This window comes from Periophthalmus magnuspinnatus, chromosome 15 (genome assembly GCF_009829125.3).
Source record: "Periophthalmus magnuspinnatus isolate fPerMag1 chromosome 15, fPerMag1.2.pri, whole genome shotgun sequence".
Lineage (NCBI taxonomy): Eukaryota > Metazoa > Chordata > Actinopteri > Gobiiformes > Gobiidae > Periophthalmus > Periophthalmus magnuspinnatus.
This window is the reverse complement of record NC_047140.1, coordinates 25,960,398-25,982,519: the sequence shown is the minus strand read 5'-3', so window position 1 is coordinate 25,982,519 and position 22,122 is coordinate 25,960,398. Positions and strand designations below refer to the sequence as shown.

Genomic DNA, 22,122 nt, shown 5'->3' with positions numbered 1-22,122 from the left:
AGGGTACTTTTGATGTGTTTATATTCGTGTGGACGGATTACAGAGCAAAGAGATAGACAGGATGTGGGAATGTGTCCTTGTGTTTTTTTTACTTTTCAGTGTGTACTCTTGGTGAAACTAAATTAAAATCGCATTTGCTGACAGATAAAACAGGCTGCTTTTTGCTAGCTGCATAGTTCAACATATTGTAACATAAATAGATCGAACAACACAGACATTTTCATATTGTTTTATCCGCGAGGAGGCAAAGGATTGAGTCTGTGCAGCTCACAATGTGCAGCAAAGGTCAGTTTATTTGGGTATGAATTATTTCTCACTATTACTTTTCCCTCCATAGATCTATCTGTCATGATTTTAGTGCCCCCTCCCTCCTATGTCCTGTGTTTCCTCCTCCCTCTTGTCTCTGTGTGTCCTTGGCCGTTGCTCAGTTCGTAGTATTCAGACTCCGTACTCATGTTCTCCCGGGTACACACTTGTGGGTGCGGACTCGGAGAATGGACTTGACGAGCACAAACTCGGCTCTCTCAGCTTTTGGCACAGGTGGGTTTGATGACGTCACAGGAAAGAAAGGGCATGTGGGTGCTCACTATAATAAAAGCCAACAGTAAATTTGAAACTAATCAATAAAGCATTACCCTTATCCATAATATAACTTATTCTAACTCAGCCTCTTCATCATTCAAGCCAAATGTCTGCGCTGTCGTCAGTTCTTTTTATTCTGATCAAAGGCTTTTTTTCCTTTGTATAAGAATATAAAGCTGATATACATTGTCTTCTTCATGCAGTATTGAGAAGTAACTGTACATATTAGGAATAATTTTGAGTAACTGTCATCCAGAACTGTTTCATTTGGTGGTATTCATGCACAGATTTTGTTTTTTAATCAAAGAAAACAGGGTATTGTAAGTATTCCCACTGCAGTACTCTCATTGGAGCCATGTAACAGAATGTTACAAAACAGACTGTACAATAAAAATAGACCAATAACATTCTTTGAGGGGTACATTTAGGACTGTTATTCTTATGCTGGTAATAATAATAATAATAATAATAATAATAATAATAATAATAATAATAATAATAATAATAATAATAATAATAATAGGCCTTCCTAAACAATTATTATTAATTAAAATAAAGAAATAAAAGATGCTCACAAAAATACAGCCTGGTAATCAAAACATCATTTAATTTATTCACTATTCAGATTGAGACTTTATTCTCTGGTGTACTCAAAACCCTGCTGCATTTGTCCTCTTGTTTCATAACTGGATATAACTAATTCATTATGAGGAAATGGAAGCAGAAACAAAGTTCATTCTACACATCTGCTAAAAACAAAGTCTACCAGGTTTAACAGGCAATATGACAAATAGAGAAGAAGTGTTACAAATGAAATCATTAGATCATTTACTGCACATATGTCAAATTCAAGGCCCGTGGGCCAAATGCGGCCCGCCACATCATTTTATGTGGCCCGCAACAAGGTCAATTAAAAGGTATGACTGTCTTAAAATATCAGTTTATCAGGAGATACACAGTTACACAGTCATTTTTTTCAGATCCATGCAATATTTGTAACTTGAATAAGTATACAAAAACGATTAATTAACAAGATTTAAAGTAGTTGCATTTATTTTACGTTACATTTGGTTACATTTATACTGTCTTAAATTATATCTGGCCCTTTGAGAGCAGCCATTTTATTTATGTGGCCCTCGGTGAAAATGAGTTTGACGCCCCTGATATACTGCATTGATACGCGCGCGCTGTATCTATGGGCTTGACCGCACGCATAGGCTCGCTCCATGCGCACGCAGCGGCTCCATGCGCGGGCGGAGGACATGGCAGCGCGCGCAGGGTGTCGGTGACCGGCCGCAGGTGCGCTGTGTTAAGTGCACTGTGGTAAAGATATCGGGCTGAATACGGACACCTCTCATCCGATGCATCCCCGCGGTAAAACGAGCCCAGCAAGTTTTCATCCGGGAATTTCCAGCGGTCTTGCTGAGAAGTGAACTTTGAATTGGAACAGGACTTGGGTCGTGGAGCGTGACGTTTCTCAAGTCCACAAGCACACAGCTCTGCACAAGCACGTGGACTGACAAACGGCCTTGTCTGTCTGTGTGCAGCTGGGGGGAGCTGGGGGGAGTGGGCACTCTCTGGAGCCTGTCCCGCCTGCAGCTCATCAGGTCAATCCCCTCTTCACTCTAGTAGAAAAGCCCGGTCTCTTCCTCCATTCGTTGCCAGATCGTCAGTGAACCTTGCGTAGTATTAACCTTTGGCTCTCTTTAGTCACACATCTCACTTTTTGCTAAACCTACTTTTTTGAATTACTTAGCTGCTAATACCGACCTCTCCTCTGTGCAGACCTCTCCAGACCCAGATCCTAGCTCCACTGCCCTGTTCTCTTTCAACATACCTTTTCCTGGATACAATAAAATGTAACACTTTTGCACTACTTGTCTGTGTCTGCTTAAGCATTTGGCTCAGTAAATACGACACTAGAATGTACCTGGTGATACTGATGAGTTAGTGAGGGTGGAGTGCTAATCACTCTGCCACATTTGGTGTGAACTGAAAAATGTTTTTGCTTAATAAAACAGTTTTCTGGTTGATCATTAGCAGGAGTTTTCTGAAGCACAAAAAGGTCACACACATTGTTTTTACACTGGCCTTTTTTAATTGTACAGCACACAGTGGTCCAGATCTGATGAGAAAACATGCAAACATCGATTTGTGAGCACAAGTCTTACAGCAGCACTCTGTATTAAGCCTGTCACATTTGCAAACCTTGATTAATATTTACAGCTCAGGCTCAGCCCGAGTACACAACACGCACATTAATTATTGCTAACTTCTCTGGGCTCCAAGTTGGAGCGGGAGTTATCCAAGTTGCTCCTCCATACTGCACTTTAATTGCTGAATATATTAAGGCTCTCTTTGAAACCAGGGTCTGTGGAGTTGAGGAAATCACTTTTGTTCATTTTAAACTTAAATGTTAACAAACTCATATTTGACATATGAGCCACAAATGATCAAATACATTAATGACTTTACTTTGCGTCTTTTTTTATAAATACTTTTACTTTGGTTCATTTTTAAGAGATGAGTTTATGGAAGAGAAGATAACTATGAAGAGTTTTCTAAATAAGACTAAGCAGAGGGCAGCAGCCATGTGTTGGGTATAAAACAAAATATTGCAGTCGTTTGAAGTAATTGTACTATGCATGAGTTTCAGCAGTCACTTCATTACCATTTTGAAAGACTTATTGTCATGATGTCAGTTTCCCTGTCCTCCCGTGCTCTCTCCCCCTCCCCTACCTGTGTGTCTGGAGCTGGGTGGAGTGCCTGACTCCTCCCGTGCACACCTGGGGTGCATCAGCCTAATCACCACCACCTGCTGCTGAGTACAAGAAGGCTTGGCAGTCTACACTCGGTGCCAGACCGTCCGCGTGTAAAACATTCCTGCCTCTACTCGCCCAGCTCCTGCCGCCACGTTCCAGTCCCGGTATCGCTTCCAGCTCGTCTTGTCTCCTGCTCGTCTCGTCTCCTGCTCGTCTCGTCTCCTGCTCGTCTCGTCTCCTGCTCGTCTCGTCTCCTGTCCGGTCCTGGTCTCTGGTTTGTCACCCGCTCCCCGCTCTGGTCTTCGTCTGATCCGCCTGCCCTGGTACCGCACCTGCTTCTATCCCCGTCCTGGTCCTGTCCTGCCCGCCTCTACCTGCACCGCACCCGCCTGACCCGTCTCCCGCTCCCCGGTTCCTGTACCTGCTCTTGTGACCTGTTTAAAGACTGCATTTTCACCGCTGTAAATAAACACTGTTAAAACTGCTCTGGTCTGCATCCTTTGGTCCTATCCGCACCGTTACGACAGAACGGTCTGGCCACTATGGACCAAGCAGGCTCAGATCCGGACCAGACGCGCCGCCTCACGCACTCTCACCCCGAGGCGGTGCTGGGTCAGCATGAACAATCCATTCGGACTCTATTGGAGCTAAATCAGACATTGTCCCAGCAGGTGGCACAGCTTAACCACCAGGTGGCCGCGCTCCTCGTCACCCCGCCTGCTGCAGCCGGAGCGCCGCCACGCCTCCCGGAGCCGAGAGGCACGGATCCGGAGCCGTATGCTGGACAACCTCACCTCTGTCGCGGATTCCTGTTCCAGTGCGAGTTCATGTTCCAGCAATGCCCTTCTCGTTTCAGCTCGGGGGCCACCAAGATCCGATATATATGTGGATTACTCCGGGGCAGAGCTCTCCAGTGGGCAGAGGCGCGCCTAATGAAGACGTCTGTGGATAGCCTGGATTTTAATGAATTTGTGTCCACGTTTAAGCTGGTGTTTGACCACCCGCACTACCAGGACAATGCTGCCTCCCGGTTATTGACTCTCAGCCAGGGCTCCAGGACGGTAGCGGATTATTCCATTGAATTCTGGACACATGCGGCGGAGCTGGACTGGACGGACAGCGCGCTGCGGGCTGTGTTTGTGCGGGGCCTGAACGAGACTTTGAAAGATGAATTGGTTTCCCGGGACGAACCCCCCGACCTGCGGACCCTCATCTCCCTCACTCACCGTATAGACAACCGCCTACGGGCTCGTCGCCGAGAGAGACGCCGGTCACCGGTCCCGCCGGAGCCACGCGCTGCCCCGCCCCCGCCGGATGAGCCCATGCAACTCGACAGGACCCTTGTGTCGGCCGAGGAGCGTCAACGGAGGCGTCGTCTGGCCGGGGCTTGCCTCTACTGCGGTGAGCGCGGACATTATGTGGTCACTTGCCCAGTTCGGCCAAAAGGGGGGGCCCACCAGTAGCACTGGGAGTACTGGTGGGCGAGCAACACATCCTGGACTCTTCTAATAGACTGCGGCTCAGCGCCACCCTGTGCGTTCGCACAGAGACCTTATGCGTTTCCGCCCTTATCGACTCCGGGGCTGAGAGGGACTTTATTGATGCCCAAGTCGCGGAGCAGCTCGGGGTCTACCTGGAGCCCCTCGAACGCCCCTTAAATGCCCAGGGGCTCAATGGACGTTTTCTGGGGCACATCACTCACATCACAGAACCTGTCACCGTGATTCTGTCCGGCAACCACCAAGAGAACCGTCAGTTTCATGTCCTGTCCTCCTCCGCTTCTCCTCTGGTCCTTGGTTACCCCTGGCTACGCGCCCACAACCCTGTTTTCGATTGGGCCAGGGGCGGAGTTTCGGGCTGGAGTCCCGATTGCCACGCCAAGTGCCTTCGGTCCGCCCTCCCTCCGGCCGGGAGGTCCGTTCCTGTCGCTGATCCGTCCCCAGACACCCCCAATCTGTCCTCGGTGCCTGCTGAATATCACGACCTGGGGGAGGTTTTTAGCAAGAGCAAGGCCCTCTCTTTACCGCCCCACCGTCCATATGACTGCGCCATTGACCTCCTGCCGGGTGCCCCACTACCATCTAGCAGGCTATATAACCTGTCTAAACCTGAACGCGAGTCAATGGAGGACTATATCCGTGGGTCCCTGGCTGCCGGAATCATCCGCCCGTCCACTTCACCCGTGGGAGCGGGGTTCTTCTTTGTGGCTAAGAAGGACAAATCCCTGCGGCCTTGCATTGATTACCGGGGTCTGAACAATATAACTGTAAAGAATAAATACCCGCTTCCCTTACTGGACTCGGCATTTACGCCCCTCCACGGTGCGACCATCTTCTCAAAGTTGGATTTGCGGAATGCGTACCACCTGGTGCGCATCAGGGAGGGAGACGAATGGAAGACGGCCTTCAAGACACCCCTGGGACATTTCGAATACTTGGTTATGCCCTTCGGTCTCACCAACGCCCCTGCCGTATTCCAAGCCCTCATCAACGATGTGCTCCGTGATTTCCTTAACCGATTCGTCTTTGTTTACTTGGATGACATCTTGATTTTCTCGCGGTCCCCCCAGGAGCATCATCAGCACGTTCGCCAGGTTCTCCAGCGCCTCCTCGAGAATAAACTGTTCGTGAAAGCTGAGAAATGCGAGTTTCACGCAGAGGAGGTCAGCTTTTTGGGCTTCATTGTGGGGCGGGGCCAAGTAAGAGCTGACCCTGAAAAGATCCAGGCTGTCACTGAGTGGCCCGTTCCTACCAGCCGGAGACGGCTCCAGAGATTTATCGGCTTTGCCAATTTTTATAGACGTTTCATCCGGGATTTTAGTAGGGTTATCTCGCCCTTAACTAAACTCACCTCTCCTGCTTTGCCGTTTGCCTGGTCTCCTGAGGCGCAGACAGCCTTCGAGAAGCTTAAGAGACTATTTACCTCCGCTCCCATCCTGCACCAGCCCGACCCTTCACGGCAATTCATCGTGGAGGTCGACGCCTCCGACTCGGGAGTGGGGGCCGTGCTTTCGCAGAGGTTCGACCCCCACAACCGCCTCTGTCCCTGCGCCTTCTTTTCCCGGCGATTGTCCTCGGCCGAGGTCAATTATGACGTGGGGGATCGGGAGCTCCTTGCCGTAAAGCTGGCCTTGGAGGAGTGGCGCCACTGGCTCGAAGGGGCGGAGCAACCATTCATCGTCTGGACCGACCATAAAAACTTGGAGTACATCCAGTCCGCCAGGCGCCTCAATCCCCGTCAAGCTCGTTGGTCCCTCTTCTTCAGCCGCTTCAACTTTCTCCTCACCTACCGCCCCGGATCTCGGAACGTCAAACCCGATGTCCTCTCCCGCCAGTTCGCCCTGGAGGATAGCCCGGTCACCGCAGAAACAATTATTCCCTCCTCGTGTGTGGTGGCCGCGGTCCATTGGGATATCGAGGACACCGTCCGAGAGGCCCAGACCAACGACCCCGACCCAGGTAACGGCCCTCCAGGTAAACTGTTTGTTCCCGATTCTGTCCGGTCTCAGGTGCTCCAGTGGGTCCATGCCTCCCGTTTCGCCTGCCATCCTGGTGCCGGTCGCTCTCTCTCCCTCCTCAGGAGACGCTTCTGGTGGCCCACGATGGACACAGACACCCGGGCTTATGTCGCCGCCTGCCAGGTATGTGCTCGGGCCAAGGCCTCCCACTCACCCCCTTCTGGTCTCTTGCATCCTCTCCCAGTTCCTCGTCGCCCTTGGTCCCACATCGCCTTGGACTTCGTGACGGGCCTTCCCCCTTCCCAGGGGAACACGGTGGTTCTCACCATTGTGGACCGCTTCTCCAAGGCCGCCCATTTCGTTGCCCTGCCTAAGCTCCCCACAGCCAAAGAAACTGCCGACCAGCTGACCAGTCATGTCTTCCGACTCCACGGCATCCCGGTGGACATCGTGTCCGACAGAGGGACCCAATTCACCTCTCAGGTATGGCGGTCTTTCTGCGACGGTTTGGGGGCCACGGTTAGCCTCACGTCCGGGTTCCATCCACAATCTAATGGGCAGACGGAGCGGGCCAACCAAGACCTGGAGTCGGCCCTACGGTGCACAGCCTCCGCCAACCCCGCGACCTGGAGTACTCACCTGCCCTGGATAGAGTATGCTCACAACTCCCTCGTGAGTTCCGCCACTGGTATGTCCCCCTTCGAGGCATCGCTGGGATATCAACCCCCTCTCTTTCCCACGGAGGAGAGGGACCTCGCCGTCCCGTCTGTTCAGCGCCATCTCCAGCGCTGTCGCCGGATCTGGAAGAAGGCCAGGGCGGCCCTTCTTCGGGCTGGAGCGCGCACTAAGGCGACGGCCGATCGCCACCGTGTCCCGGCGCCCGTATACCAACCTGGCCAGATGGTTTGGCTCTCCGCCAAGACGGTCCCGCTGAAGACGGACTCCCGTAAGCTGTCCCCCCGATTCCTGGGACCGTTTAAGATCATGAGGATCATAAATCCATCGGCGGTGCGCCTCCAGTTACCCCCGTCTCTCCGGATTCATCCGACCTTTCACGTCTCCCAGGTTAAACCAGTCCGGACCAGCGACCTGTGCCCTCCGGCCGATCCCCCACCGCCCGCCCGAGTCATTGACGGCCACCCGGCGTTCACCGTCCGCCGCCTGATTGACGTTCGTCGCCGTGGTAGGGGCCTCCAGTACCTCGTCGATTGGGAGGGTTACGGTCCGGAGGAGCGATCCTGGGTGCCCAGGGCACGCATTCTGGACCCCGACATGGTGAGAGACTTCCACCGCGCTCATCCTGACAAGCCTGGGGGTCCACCAGGAGGTGGACCTTAGGGGGGGGGTACTGTCATGATGTCAGTTTCCCTGTCCTCCCGTGCTCTCTCCCCCTCCCCTACCTGTGTGTCTGGAGCTGGGTGGAGTGCCTGACTCCTCCCGTGCACACCTGGGGTGCATCAGCCTAATCACCACCACCTGCTGCTGAGTACAAGAAGGCTTGGCAGTCTACACTCGGTGCCAGACCGTCCGCGTGTAAAACATTCCTGCCTCTACTCGCCCAGCTCCTGCCGCCACGTTCCAGTCCCGGTATCGCTTCCAGCTCGTCTTGTCTCCTGCTCGTCTCGTCTCCTGCTCGTCTCGTCTCCTGCTCGTCTCGTCTCCTGCTCGTCTCGTCTCCTGTCCGGTCCTGGTCTCTGGTTTGTCACCCGCTCCCCGCTCTGGTCTTCGTCTGATCCGCCTGCCCTGGTACCGCACCTGCTTCTATCCCCGTCCTGGTCCTGTCCTGCCCGCCTCTACCTGCACCGCACCCGCCTGACCCGTCTCCCGCTCCCCGGTTCCTGTACCTGCTCTTGTGACCTGTTTAAAGACTGCATTTTCACCGCTGTAAATAAACACTGTTAAAACTGCTCTGGTCTGCATCCTTTGGTCCTATCCGCACCGTTACGACACTTATTGAATATGTTTGTCCCATTTTGAGCGTTCCCATCTTCTCATCACTCTGATAACCATGGTAGTATTGACGTAGCGGTAGCAGTACTTTTTAAAGTATTGGATTACTTCTTCCACCTTTGACCAGCGCAGCAGCATCACGCTCAAGCAGCACATCGGATTTAGAGAGAAAAGAACAAACAAACAAGGCTTACAGGCAGGAGTACTGAACACTACGGTGCAGAAAGCCAAAGGTCCAAAAACAAGAGCAGCAGCAGAGTGGAAAGCACTGAAGAACTCCGGGGAGGGAAATACACATTATAATCCTGGGATCAGAGTGAGGTGAGAGGTAATGCATGGTCGGCACATCAGTGAAAAACAGCTCGTATTTTTTGCCTCACTATAATAAAAGCCCATAGATTTTTGTCCGGCTTGCATTGTGCACAAAGAGAAGTGTGAGGAACAGCAGAAAAGGTGCACTTACTGGGACCAGGAACTTCTTGATCTCCTCCAGGGCGTGGCTCATGCGGGAGTAGGCCTCTCCGGGCGGAGCGAACACTTCAATCAAAACATGAAGGTCGTTATTTAAATGAGCATATTTGGCCTCACCGCTTTTCCTCAACTCCTCCTCCTGTGGATGAGAAAGACAGGAAGGAATGAGTAACAGAGCTGAATTACTTGACAAAAATAGCACTGCGATTATGACTAGATTTGGTATTTATGGTTTAATAATAGGATTGTGGATTGTGTTCAAAGTTCACATTTTAAACCTGTCCAGACGAATTTGCAAAAAAATGAAATATGGCCTGGCAAAATAACACAAGAATCACATTTCAGAACATGTTTCCACGGACAGGTACTACAGGTTAAACCACACGGAGAGTTGGATGTTTATGATGATGGTACTTCAAAACCTGCAGCCTTTACAATTTGCTAATTGCGTCCATTCAAATTGTGATTTGATTGCGATTCATCTTGCAGCCTTGATGGGTAAGTTTACATGAGTTTACAGGTTTAAATCATGGTATCATTTAAAAGTACCTTTGTGGTATTGGAAAAGACACATAAGTACTACCAGTATCAAAGAATGTTGGTACTGAAAACCAGTGCTGGAATATAACAAAGTAAAAGTTGTAAAGTACTACTTAAGTGTAAATTTTTTGGTATCTGTACTTGAATATTTTTTACTTTTACTTCACTACATTTAAAAGAAGGTATCTGTACTTTTTACTCCACTACATTTTTGAACTGGACTGAAAAGTAAATGTATTTTTCATTATTGTTTGAGTCCTGCTGAAAAGGCTGAGGGTTTTTAACACGTTATATATTTGACATAATTTGAGCAAACGAAAATATACAGATAAAAACAGCTGGAAAGCAGCAGGAAAAAATAACAACAATGGATTCAGTTGATTCTGTTTAACAAAATTCAGCACAAATCTTTACTCTACTTCACACACTACATTTGAAGTGTTCTTATAGATCTCAAAATCTGTGTGAAATACTTTTACTGTTTACTCTTTAAGTACATTTTTAAACAGGTACTTTTACTTACTTTTTTCATGTGATACTTTTGTATTTTGTATTATCTTGTATTTTTTTAAATTCGGTATCAGTACTTTTACTTTACTTCAGTTGCGTCCATCACTGCTAAAAACAGATACCGTTCATACACGACTGTAAACCATGTAAGGTTCAAGTACCAGGACTAAAAACGATGATAATAAATGCCCCAGGTCTGTTTCATGGCACATAATGAGATAGTCCTCTATGTTGTACCACAGTCTGTATTGGATTTAATATTCTCTCTTTACTTGTAAATTTTGATAATTAATTTCTTTAAATTACTATTCAATTAACTGTATGATTTAATTTGTGCATCCACCCTTGGATGAAAGGATAAATTAAGCTAGCAGCTAATCTCATGAATAATAAACATTCAGAGTAGCCCAGAGCTGAAAAAGGCAGGTTTTTCAAATGGCATGTTTCCTATATATATTTTTGGTTATTAATTAAAATAAATGTCACTAATTAAAGCAATGACGTATAAATGCCAAAACTGGAGGGTACATCTTGATAAAGTTTTGCAGGAGACAGTTCAAACTTCCATCTTGATGGTCGAACAAACAGCTCCAGCCACACAAACAGAGTGAAAGTTAACAAACTGCACAGCACACCTGGGACCTGGGGGATACAGGAACATATGGTCCCATCAAAACAAGCCCGGTGTGGTGGGGAAATAAAAGCCAATACCAAGGAAGCAGGAAATATTTGAAGGTAAAGTTATGCGTAAGTTAGTTGGCCTACAGATCTGTGTTGTTTTAAGAGCAAAGCAAAGATTTAAGTTTTAGAAGTTTACGATTGGAAGCACAGGTACACATAAAACATAAACACTGATGTGTGATGTGTTTGGTGACATATTACTGTAATATAAAACTTGGCATGTCAAGATCGTTTGGTTCAGTAGAATTTTAGAAGCAAAGTTTAGTCATTTCAATTCGATCTATACTGCTTTTTTAAAATCTGGCTGTTTATTTCACATTTGCTTTACTACTCCAAAAGCTTGATTTCATAAAGCTCGTCACATACGAGAGGGAAGGTAATAAGATAATGTGAATGAAAGTAAATGAAGGATTTCACAGCCTCTAAATTGTGAACAATCATTAAAAAAAAATTGATAATAATTCTCACCATTTTTGCTACTGCATTAAAAAAGAGAAAATGAGTAGACTAGAAAAGTGGGGTTTTCCAAAATCATATTCTAAAACAAATGTAATATAGTAATAGCAATCAAATAGAAATCATCATTGGACCAGAAGATGACCAAGTGCAAAAGCCAAGTGCCGGTCCATCTGGTGTGAGTGTCCTTGAGTTACGGGGTCAGGTTTTGCCTTTGGAGACCAGTCACACTTAATTAAAATGGTTTTGAACTTGTCTTCCTGACGATAGATTCTGCAGCTACAGCTGAGGTCACACTCATAATGTGCGGATAATGACTCACTCCCACATTTGTCTTTTCATGAGATTTACAGACTACAGCGTGGCAAAGCGGGTAAATAAAAGCATACAACTCAGCTCAAATATATATTGTAATCAAATGTGCTTTCATGAAATTGCCTATTAGTTATTCAGTCTTTTTTAACATTCTTTCTAATTTGGCTCTGAATACACTTGTAAATCTTTCATGAACTTCCCATATCGCTCGCTTGTTTAGAAAGACTCCAACTGTCTTGAGAGCTGGGGATTTTGTATTTGTCCTCCACTTTTTAGCGTAGTGCTAATTGGCTCTTCGGCAGAGAATGGTATTTTTTTGGTCCAACCAGCTGGCTTAAGAATATGCCTAAAGCTTTATTTGAACACTTTAGTCCAAAGAGGGTACTGCACAAATACAAAATATGACTACACACCGCTCTCTTATCCAGTTTTGAAGTAAAACAGAGGAGTGGATGAGTTTGTAGTCAGATATTGGCCTAAAATTTCCACAGATGTTGTCAACTTGTCAACCATGTCTAGATTCTCAACCGTTGGTCCGCCGTGAAAAACGTATGTTCTGTACTTGGAAAACTATACTTTATTTCTGTAAGTTTGTGTTTTTTTTATAGTAACATGCAGCTCTACCTGTCCTGTGTGAGTAATACTGTCCATAGACTGGTTGGACATGAGTAGGTGGCGGAGATGTTGCCATGGTGAAGTGGATGAACGGGCGAGCTGTGAAATGTGTTTGGCTTGTAATAGGGTTAGGGCTCTGTCTGTAACACTTTAGCCGGTGGTGCGCTGTCTCCGATGGCAACCCAGCTTTTCAGCGGTGACCTTTAGGTGCCACTCTCATCTCAGAGTCCTCCAGACTAAACTCAAACTGTACACAAAATCAATAGCTCACACACAAAAGCCAAGCCTAATCTGATTGTTACACAGGCAGGCTTTTCACAGGGGCACAGAGCGGCTTTCACGGCTCCAAATGAAACTCGGGGTGAGATAAACACCGTTAGCAACAGCAGCGAGGGAATCTAGGCACATTCTCAGAGATTTTACTGGTATTTGTCTGACCTTTTTATGTAGCCAGAAAAGTCCCACCGAGGACAGCCACACAGAGGAAAACCCAACAAAGTCTACACCGGCCTTGAGTTGGAATTAAGCCCAAAGATTTGCCGCGAGACAGGATTGCCATAATAACTGTTCATTTACTTTCATTTCAATAGACTTAAAACACTCACACAATCAACCAAAATGTTACCTTTTCCTTGTAAACCTGATAGGAGAATTCTAAGGAAACTAGTTAGCTTAAAAGAATGGAAAAAAGTAGGAATCTAGGCACATTCTCGGAGATTTTACTAGTATTGGGCCGATCTTTTTAGGGAGGCAGAAAAGTCCCACTGAGAGAGACACCCAGAGGGAAACTGTGCAAAGATAGAGACTCTGCAAAGTCTCCACACTGACCTTGACTGGGAATTAAGCCCAAAGATTTGCTGTGAGATAGGCGTATTAACCAGTCTGTTACAGCACCATCATCATTCATTTTTATTATTTTAATAGTCATATAAAGAATATTCCAAGAAAGGGCGACAACTAATGTTATTTTGCTTATCGATTCACGTTCGATTAGTCTTTTGATTAACCTCTTTTTTTGTTTTTTAATAGTAAAAAGCCTCTGAATATGTGATTTTTAAGTCATGAAACGTCTCGTCCGAGCTCATGGCATATTTTAAGTCCAGATAATGTTGCCGATGCAGTTGTCGATCTGAATAATCGGTTAGTTGCTATTAATTAAATGCAGAAATCCAAGCCAATTGCTATTCTTTGCTTGTCTATGAACATAACAACAGAACAGGAAGGAACCTCATGGTGAACAACAAAATATCACAAAATAAGCGAATAAATAAATCAGCAATAATGGAGACAAAAAAACAAAATGCATTCTATTCTGGAGCACAATGATTCATAAATTGAAATTCAGATATTATTGAGTAAAGCATTTGAGGTAGTACAATTGGCCGGGCTGTTATTTGTCTTCTGTTAACTCATGATAATTCTGTTCCTGTAATACTAACAGATTTTGATTTTCTCTTTTTTTTTGCAGTGAATTGCACCAATGTTACTGCGTTCTAAAGCTCTGCTCATGCCTCTAACAGTGTACCAGAGCTCATTTCCCTGTTTCTTATTCAGCTCCACACTTTCAACATAAATAAAGCCTGCACATGAGCAAACAGAAGTGACTGAAGTGGATAAGGGCCAACATTTTAAATGAACTACAGCATCAGCCAAAGCACAGCTCACATTATGAAGTGAACTGCAGTGCCCTCAGTATCACCACTGTACAGTCCTCAGAACAGAGCAACCAGCCACAGTGCGACTTAACAGACCCCTCTGCTTTTTAATCACATTTCAATTAGCCATCGTTTTAGCTTGTTATTCTATTCTGTGGTTCTATGAAAGGCTTACTCATCCAAATATTTGCTTACACAGTGAGAATAAAACTCCATGCAGAATAAGCCAGTTATTTTCCATAATATGTGGGAGATCGTCCAATCACTAATAGCTATAACATTAAGGCAAGTGCAGGGGTATAACTATTGCAACTAGAGCTACCATTTTTGTTGTTGTTGACTTGGATTTTTGAATTGAAATATTTGAATGGTGCCAAACAAAAAAGATCTAAGCTTATTATATAAAGACAGGAGCTCAGTTGGTGTGTTTGTCCACTGATCCGAAGGTTTGCGGTTCGAATCCCGCTCTCAACATAAACATCATTGAGCAGACACGCAACCCACCTCACTCCCAGTGTCTGCGTACACTGACGGTGAATGTGTAAATGTGTGTGTGTGAATAAGTGAGTGGTTCCTTCATCTAAAACACTATATTTACCAATGCCCACACTGGGGTAGACCTTTGCAAGCATCCTCTGAAATGCATAAGATTTTGCATCCTGTATGAGTTTAAAATGTGTACTGTGAAAAACTACATTGAACATCTATAATTACAATGCTTAGAAAAACAAATTTAAATAACTTTTCTCAGACTTGCTTTAAATGCGAGCCATTTTCCTGCTAACCATAGACTGTACATATAAATGGACATGGCTAACAAGCTAACGTTCCAAATAAGAAGTGTTCATGGGCACGCTTCCGGCTCCATCGACTGGCTCCAATTCACTTTACATCGAAAAACTATTGCCACTCTCTCTGTGACTGCTGCTGTAAACTTTGTGATTTTGGTCTTTAAATGTTTCGTATTAACCAGTTTGACATGATCCTAGTGTATTTATTTCGCTATTGTGTCTGTAAATCAAGATATGAACTTTAATAACAGACAAATCAGGTGCTTTCTTTCTCCGAGGTTGCCCCCGTTAGTGTTAGCAACAGGTTTGATTGACAGCGTTGCTAAGTGCCCACTCGGTGCTAGTGGTGGGGGTGAGAAGGGAAGTTACCGTCAACAGCCTGGCTCCAGATTGGCTCTTTGGTTGCTATGATACTTGATACCAAATTCGTCTCTATAATTACTAGCCTCGATGAGCTTCATTTGACTGGGGCCAGCGCACACTCCACTTTTTTACAGTCTGTGCTGCTAACACACAAACATTGCCCGCTGCCCCTTGTCTCTAATCATGATTTGCCTCCTAAGCTCAGAAGTGTTTCTTGTACCTTGGCCCTCAGAGTATTCAAATGCAGCAAGTGTTCCACCAAAGGCAAGTTAAGCCTAAAGGCCCTTTGTCATAGTGATGTCTGAATCAGGGAATACAGTAACAATAGCCACGTAACTCAATAATGCATTCAGTGTTTATCCCAGACACCGCTGCTGGCCTCTGTGTACAAGCTCCTGATAAGTGTGGCTCAGAGGAGACACGAGTCAGCGCAATAAATGACTCGAGCAAACACATTCATTATGCTGTATCATAATTGACTTTTACAGAATTCACTATTAAAATGTACACTGGAGGTCTTTTCTATTCTATATATGTATGTGACAGTGCGGGCCTAAAGAATCTATGCACAAAGAAAGTAGCACATACTATTTTCTCTGCCAAAGCTAAGGTCATTTTGATGGCATATTGTGCACTTCAGATTTGGATTGTTACAGCTCTGAGTTTTGGTATAACAAGAGGTCCAAAATGTTCAGAAAAATAGAATAGAGCATTATTTAACAGGACCTAATCCAAGCCATTAATCCAATCCTGCACTGGGAGAATACACTATTTACAGCACAAAACATAACTCATCTGACTGATCTCCCTGCAGACGACATATGTTCACGACCCTTCAAAATCTTTTGGATCTTAACTGTGATCTACCAAATTTTAATCATTATTACGAAGTCCCCCTGGCCCAAAGGCACCGTTACTTCAAAATAATATGAATCAAGAAGAAGTATAAAGTAGTGCTCCTTACTTAAGAGTAACTGTGCGGATGTTTGAACAATTTAAATAATGCACCAAATAAGCCATAAAAACCCAAATGTTCATTTAAAGTTGTCAGCAGAAAGCTTTAAAGCTACCATCTGTAATTAGACTGACCGACCCGACCATGCTGCATTCTCACACCACTAGATGCTATCTACATTACTGCAGTCTGATAGTGTGGCAGCTTTGGCCTGACAGAAGAAGACCAGAGAGCACAGACGAGCCTGAACAAAGGCCAGGGGAGGGGGACAGGTTTTACATCTGACATCTACAGGTTAAAAAAATCAAATAAACATATGGATGGTAGCTTTAAGAGTAAGAGTACTGTTACACTGTAAATACATAACTCATATAGTAAAATTACGGTATTTGAAAACTACTACTAATTGTGTTAAAAAGTTACCCAAGTAAATGTCACACAGTACTACCCAAATAAGATGTTTTAAAAATCAACAAAAAAAAACAACAAATCTACACTGAACGACGCACCGGGTAGTTCCGAGTGCTTTCCATTCCTCACACCCACTGCTCTTGATGTCAAGAGGAAGCCATGACTTTGGCCTTATTTATCTCAGTTAGGGCTCCACTCTCCTGGTAATGCTACACACACTGGTTGAATTTCAAGCAGCTGCTTTCTGTAAATATTTTGATTTAATCACTGCCTCCGGGCGAGATGTATTTGAGAGCGGTACCTTTTCTTTATCCCGCATGGACCCTTTGCCGAGGATGGACATCTTCACTCCCGTCTCCTCTTGTAATCTCTTCATGGAATTTCCCCGTGGTCCCAGCAGCTTCCCCACAAAATTAAACTGTAACAGACAGGAAAAAGGAATGAGAAAACTGACTCAGAAATGTGAAAAACTTGATTTACAACACAAATGTGGAAATGCAATCCTTTCTGGTTATTAGTCATGCCTTATCAATATCATCTCATATTGCCTTCATACATCATGTGGAGAAAAGCAGACAGCCATAAATCAATATAATTGTTCTAGCTGCGTGGCACATTAAAGGTGAATAGGACTCTCATCTGAGGCATGCCGCATAAAATATACATCCATTCTCTACCCCAGCGCCTCCTCGTGTATCTTGCTGCTGTTTAGGGTGCTCCCTGTCATGGCCGCTAAAAAAGGGAACAAACCAATAATGTTTGAGGGAGCACACAGAGGTCAATGCTGAGATAAAGTCAGAAATAATGAGTTTTTACCCAGTGGGAAATTAAGTAGTATTTTCACATGACAAACTATCAGAGTCAGGCCCTGGGTCGCGGACCATCACTTTCTTCCCGCTGCGCGCCATCCCAAAGTCCTACTGAGATTAGTGGACATTCATCTGGAAGAACTCCTTACTTATGAGTGCGTGTGTGTGCTCGAGGGTGTGTGTGCTCGAGGGTGTGTGTATGAGTGAGCATGAGCCTGTGTGTGAAAATTATACTAGATTAATATATTGATTTGACTGTGTCATATTCAGAACTAGGCCTGGACATTGTTAAAAAAAATGTGATATTTGATAACTCTGTTCAATACTGAGTGAAAAATGTTAATCAAATATTTCAGCTGTACAAAGTATGACGTAAGGTCAGACTAAAATAGCACTTACTTTATTTGATAGTTTATATGACAAAAAAAAAAAGAAGTGATAAAGGGCCCTCGCAGCCCTTGCAACCATTGTAGGGCGTACTTCAGTGGGAGGACTGTCTATCAACCCTGGCTGGATATTTGATTAAAAATTGTTACTGTCCCATTGGAGATAAATGTTTCGGTTTCATTTTAACAGCAGGGGGCGCTGGAGAGTCATTTTCAAAGATATAAGTTTAACTCACATATCATTATGTCCACGTCATCAAAACACACAAACTCTACTTTGGGTCTGTTTAAATCAGATGTTTACAGAAGTTACCAGGATTTTTACGCTCTCAAAATGGTTGTTTCGTTAAGAGCTTGTTATGACCACACCCTGAGTCTTGTGTAAATTGTTTTAACAACTTTCGATCCCTGATCTGTCCTGATGATGCTGGAGTCTGTCGGACCAAAACCCTATGACAAGTTCGTTAAAATATGAGGGCTAGATTTTTGACGTCTGCATATTTTGATTCAAAATGGCTGTTGGAGATAGAGTGTGGTCCCCATAGAATTTCTTGCTCAGGGTCACATGAAGTATTAATGTACCAACTTTCATTGGATTATGACTTTTTGTTTTCACTTCCCATTGACTTTTTTGAGGCATGGCCATGCAAATACAAATGTAAATAAGGTGTGATCTTCATTAGCCTTTTTTGTTCAGAACCATATAAAGGGCATGTCCACCAAATTTCATTAGTCTACAACAAACAAAAATTTTCCATTCCGTTTTAACTTTGCAGGGGGCACAGCTGCGTTTGACCCCAGATATGTCCTGCTGATGCTGCCTCAGTTTGGAGTCCGTTAGATCAAAACCCTACGACAAGTTTGTTAAAGTACGAGGTCTAGATTTTGGATGTCTCAAGTTTGACCCAAGATGGCTGACCTTTTGTGTGCTTTAGGGCGGGGCCATAACATATTTTTCTGTCTGTCTCAGGATGCTCTACATACATGCCAAGTTTTATGTGTCCACAGTAAAAAAAAATAGGTTCCGCCCCTCCTATCTTGTAATGTATTTAAATATTCCAGAGGGCACCACTGAGAGTTTTTGAGCATTTTTTTTTCTGTCAGGAACAATTTACTTGGCAGAAAGGAATAATAATCATTATTATTATATTTTTTTTCTTCCTTTTTTAAGCTCAAACAATAAAAATTAGAATGATGTGACTTTATCACATTGTTCCCCTGAGTACTGAGTCACTCTGTGTCTCAAGAAACTGATCCCAACTCTGCTCTGATCAGCAATAAGACTAAAAGTCTTCATGAGTGTCACTAGTTTTATTAGTAACATTAGTGGTTCAAACACATTCATACAGATAATGGAGGGAGAAGTGTCTGTCTCAAGGGCACATCTACAAATGGCACTGCTGTTAGCAGGAATTAAACCATCAACCTTCGGGTTAGTGGGAAGTGTCTACAGATCTCCTTCATGTCGTCAGCTCAGTACTGAACACCTTTACGATGGGATGCCCTGTCTTCAGCAGAGACAGAAGTATAGTTTCTAACTATTTTGGCCTCTGTTATAATGTTCTGTCTTCATTTATCCAAGTAGGACACATTATAACATGATTTACAGCTAAAAGTAATTTTTGTTGTATTCAACTTTCAATTTTCTTTCTTATCATTGTCCCAAAAGGAAAAATGATTTGCAGGTTGGTGGTTTGAATGCCACTCTGGACGGTCAGATCCACTGACCCACAGGTTGGCAGTGCGATTCCAGCTCCCACAGATGAATGCTGTTGTTGTGTCTGTGTACACTGGTGTATGTGGGAACAGTTTAGTGGATGTAGAGCACTTTGAGTGCCTTGAAGGTGGAAAAGCGCTATATAAAACTGTGACCAATCACCTATTGTTACCAAATCATCTAAACTTTCAAAATTAAGAATCAAATCTATCAAATGGAGAGCCTTACTGTTACCTGTGTATCTTTTCTTCTGATATAAACATTATGTTATCAATAATTTGGCAACATTTTGTGCAGTCATGTTCCAACAATAAGCTAAAAAATGTCTTACTTTTCTTATCCACTCATGGATTGCATCACACTCAGAAAAAGAGATAACATTCACATTCTTGTCTGAGGTTTATACTGCATTTGAGTAACTGAAAAACACACATCTCAGCTCAATATTTAGTTTAGTGAATCATTACATATCTAGTTACAAAGCTGTAAAGGTTGGAAAAAGGTCAGTTTGGGTCTCTACCAAATGTATCAGTACTATTAGAGTTTAACAGCAGCATTTGTTCAATAAATGCAAAAAAACCTCCTGGGAAAATGGTACTGGAAACATTTTTACTAGCTACTTTCGAGTCTGGAATCTTAAAATCACTCGACCTTCAGATGTCTGGACTACGAGACGATGAGACCACCTCCCGAGCTGAACAGGTGGTCCGTCCGTCACCACAACTTAGTTTAGCCAAAATGATATTAACCTCTCCCACACTGCTGCTGCTCCCCCCGCGCCGGAGCTGCCCATAATTCCTCTGCCAGCTGTGTAACTACGGCAACACACAAAACTGCCACACACAAAACTGCCCTGTCAGCGTATTCCTGTCTCATCATTACCATCACAAGTGAATGCTACTCCTCAGGTTAGAGGAGTGCCAAGGGAGAGCCGAACAGATTCAGTTTATAGTGGCATCCCCACTGTCCTTGTGTGTGACTGATGAAGGCACCTTGTGGATGGGTTGTTCTGACAGGAGGGCCCTATAGCTGGCAGGGAGCTGGAGAGCAGATGGTAACAGCAGTATAAGGCGGCATGTGAGGAAGAGGGAGAGTGGCCTGGTTAAATTAGTCTAATGAACGTCAGGAGGAAGAACGCAAGCAGGGGAAATTTGGACATGCGAAAGGCTGTGGTTGGTGTTAAATGAGTGGTGAAATGATGTGCGTCGCCCCCTACTGGTTCCACTTCAATGACGGAAAATGGATCGTGAAAGAAGAGAGAACGAACCAAAGCGTTAAGATAGTTTAATTACTAAAAATGGAAGATTTGATAATATTGTTTCATAATAGAGGGTTTCAAGCAGAATATTTAAGAGATGTGAGAGGTTATACTGACATCTTTAGACGTGTCAGTGGCAGCCCCGTCGACAGGAATTTGGGGGCTTGAGGCAAGAAGCGTCACATGGGCCCCCTCTAATATGAATTAATAGGAAGAGGGTCCAACTCTGGGGCCCTAACATCCTTAGGCCCGGGACCACAGATCACAGATCAGTTTGGTCACTGGTGTGGCAGGTTTTCACAGACTGACCACGCCTCCTGAATCCCCGTGATTTCTGGAGCAGCATGTCCCAGGTGTGTGATGGGAGGAAAGCGCCGTCATCATATCTGTGCCTTGTAACTATATTTCCTACATTTATAGTCTTTGAAAAGAACTGAAGTTTCTGAAATAAAGTTCCCTGTTAAAACATTTGACCACCTTTCTGTGTTCGCTGGGGATATCTGGCAGTTTGCGGCCAAAGAGCAGCACCCAGGGACGCCTCTCCAGATCTAGAGAGATGTTTGGTAAGGATTATCAAACTGGGGAATTTTGGGGTGTGAAGGTCAGTAATATGAACAAGAAGATCCCTGCAGCTAAAGTGAAAAACACTATGAGAGGGCCTGTCATGGTTGAGAAAATGCATGTTTAAAGGGCCAATGTTAGTTTCTGATCTTTGTTCTAATGTTGTTTCCTCATCACAAACAGACCTGGAGTTGTGTTTTGTTTGATTCACACATGTTTAACGCACAAACCTCCTCTTTCAAACAGAAAACACTGTTCCACCTTGTCATGCCATGTGGTAATACAGGAAGCGCAACAGTAGCTCATTGGTGATGCGATTTCAGCTCCTACAGACGAATGCTGTCATTTTGTCCTTGGGCAAGACACTTAACCCTCCTCGTCCACAGTGTTTGTGTACACTGGTGTATGAATGTGTGTGTGAATGGGTGAGTGGTTCCTTCATATAAAGCGCTTTGAGTGACACGAAGGTGGAAAGATGCTATATTAAAATGTGACCATGTGACCAACTCCTTACACCTTCACTAGAATAATTTGGTCTGTTTTTGAGGAAGTAACAACAGTCTAACGCTGCCTAAACCTCACACGAGTCCATTTTGCCTAACATAGGACCTTTAAGGTGACATTAAAACGTCCTCTCACTTGTCACACTGGGTTTAAGTGTCTGTCACAAAGACCACCACAGCACTTCCCTTGTTTGAAGAGCACAAAATCTGACTCGTCTGCACAAAAAACAGCTATATCAGATCATTATGGCTTGTTGTTTATTCAAGGATTTCTTTATGTAACTGTATTTTCTCCATATTTCTGTATAAATTAAAGTGAACATTGTCAAACTCATATATGGGATGACATTTTGTTTCCATATTTATCATACGGC

The 22,122-nt window shown here is 44.6% G+C and overlaps 1 protein-coding gene across 1 annotated transcript in view; it reads right to left on the bottom strand.

The window, feature by feature from the left end:
- The window catches only part of khdrbs2 (KH domain containing, RNA binding, signal transduction associated 2), a 75,262-nt gene that overhangs the window by 30,147 nt on the left and 22,993 nt on the right, over positions 1-22,122 (bottom strand). The window contains exons 3-4 of the mRNA XM_033979686.2: positions 16,816-16,932; positions 9,215-9,361 (exon numbers count right to left, since the gene is read on the bottom strand). Coding sequence (XP_033835577.1) covers positions 9,215-9,361; positions 16,816-16,932 — 264 coding nt within the window. The remainder of the gene's footprint in view (positions 1-9,214; positions 9,362-16,815; positions 16,933-22,122) is intronic.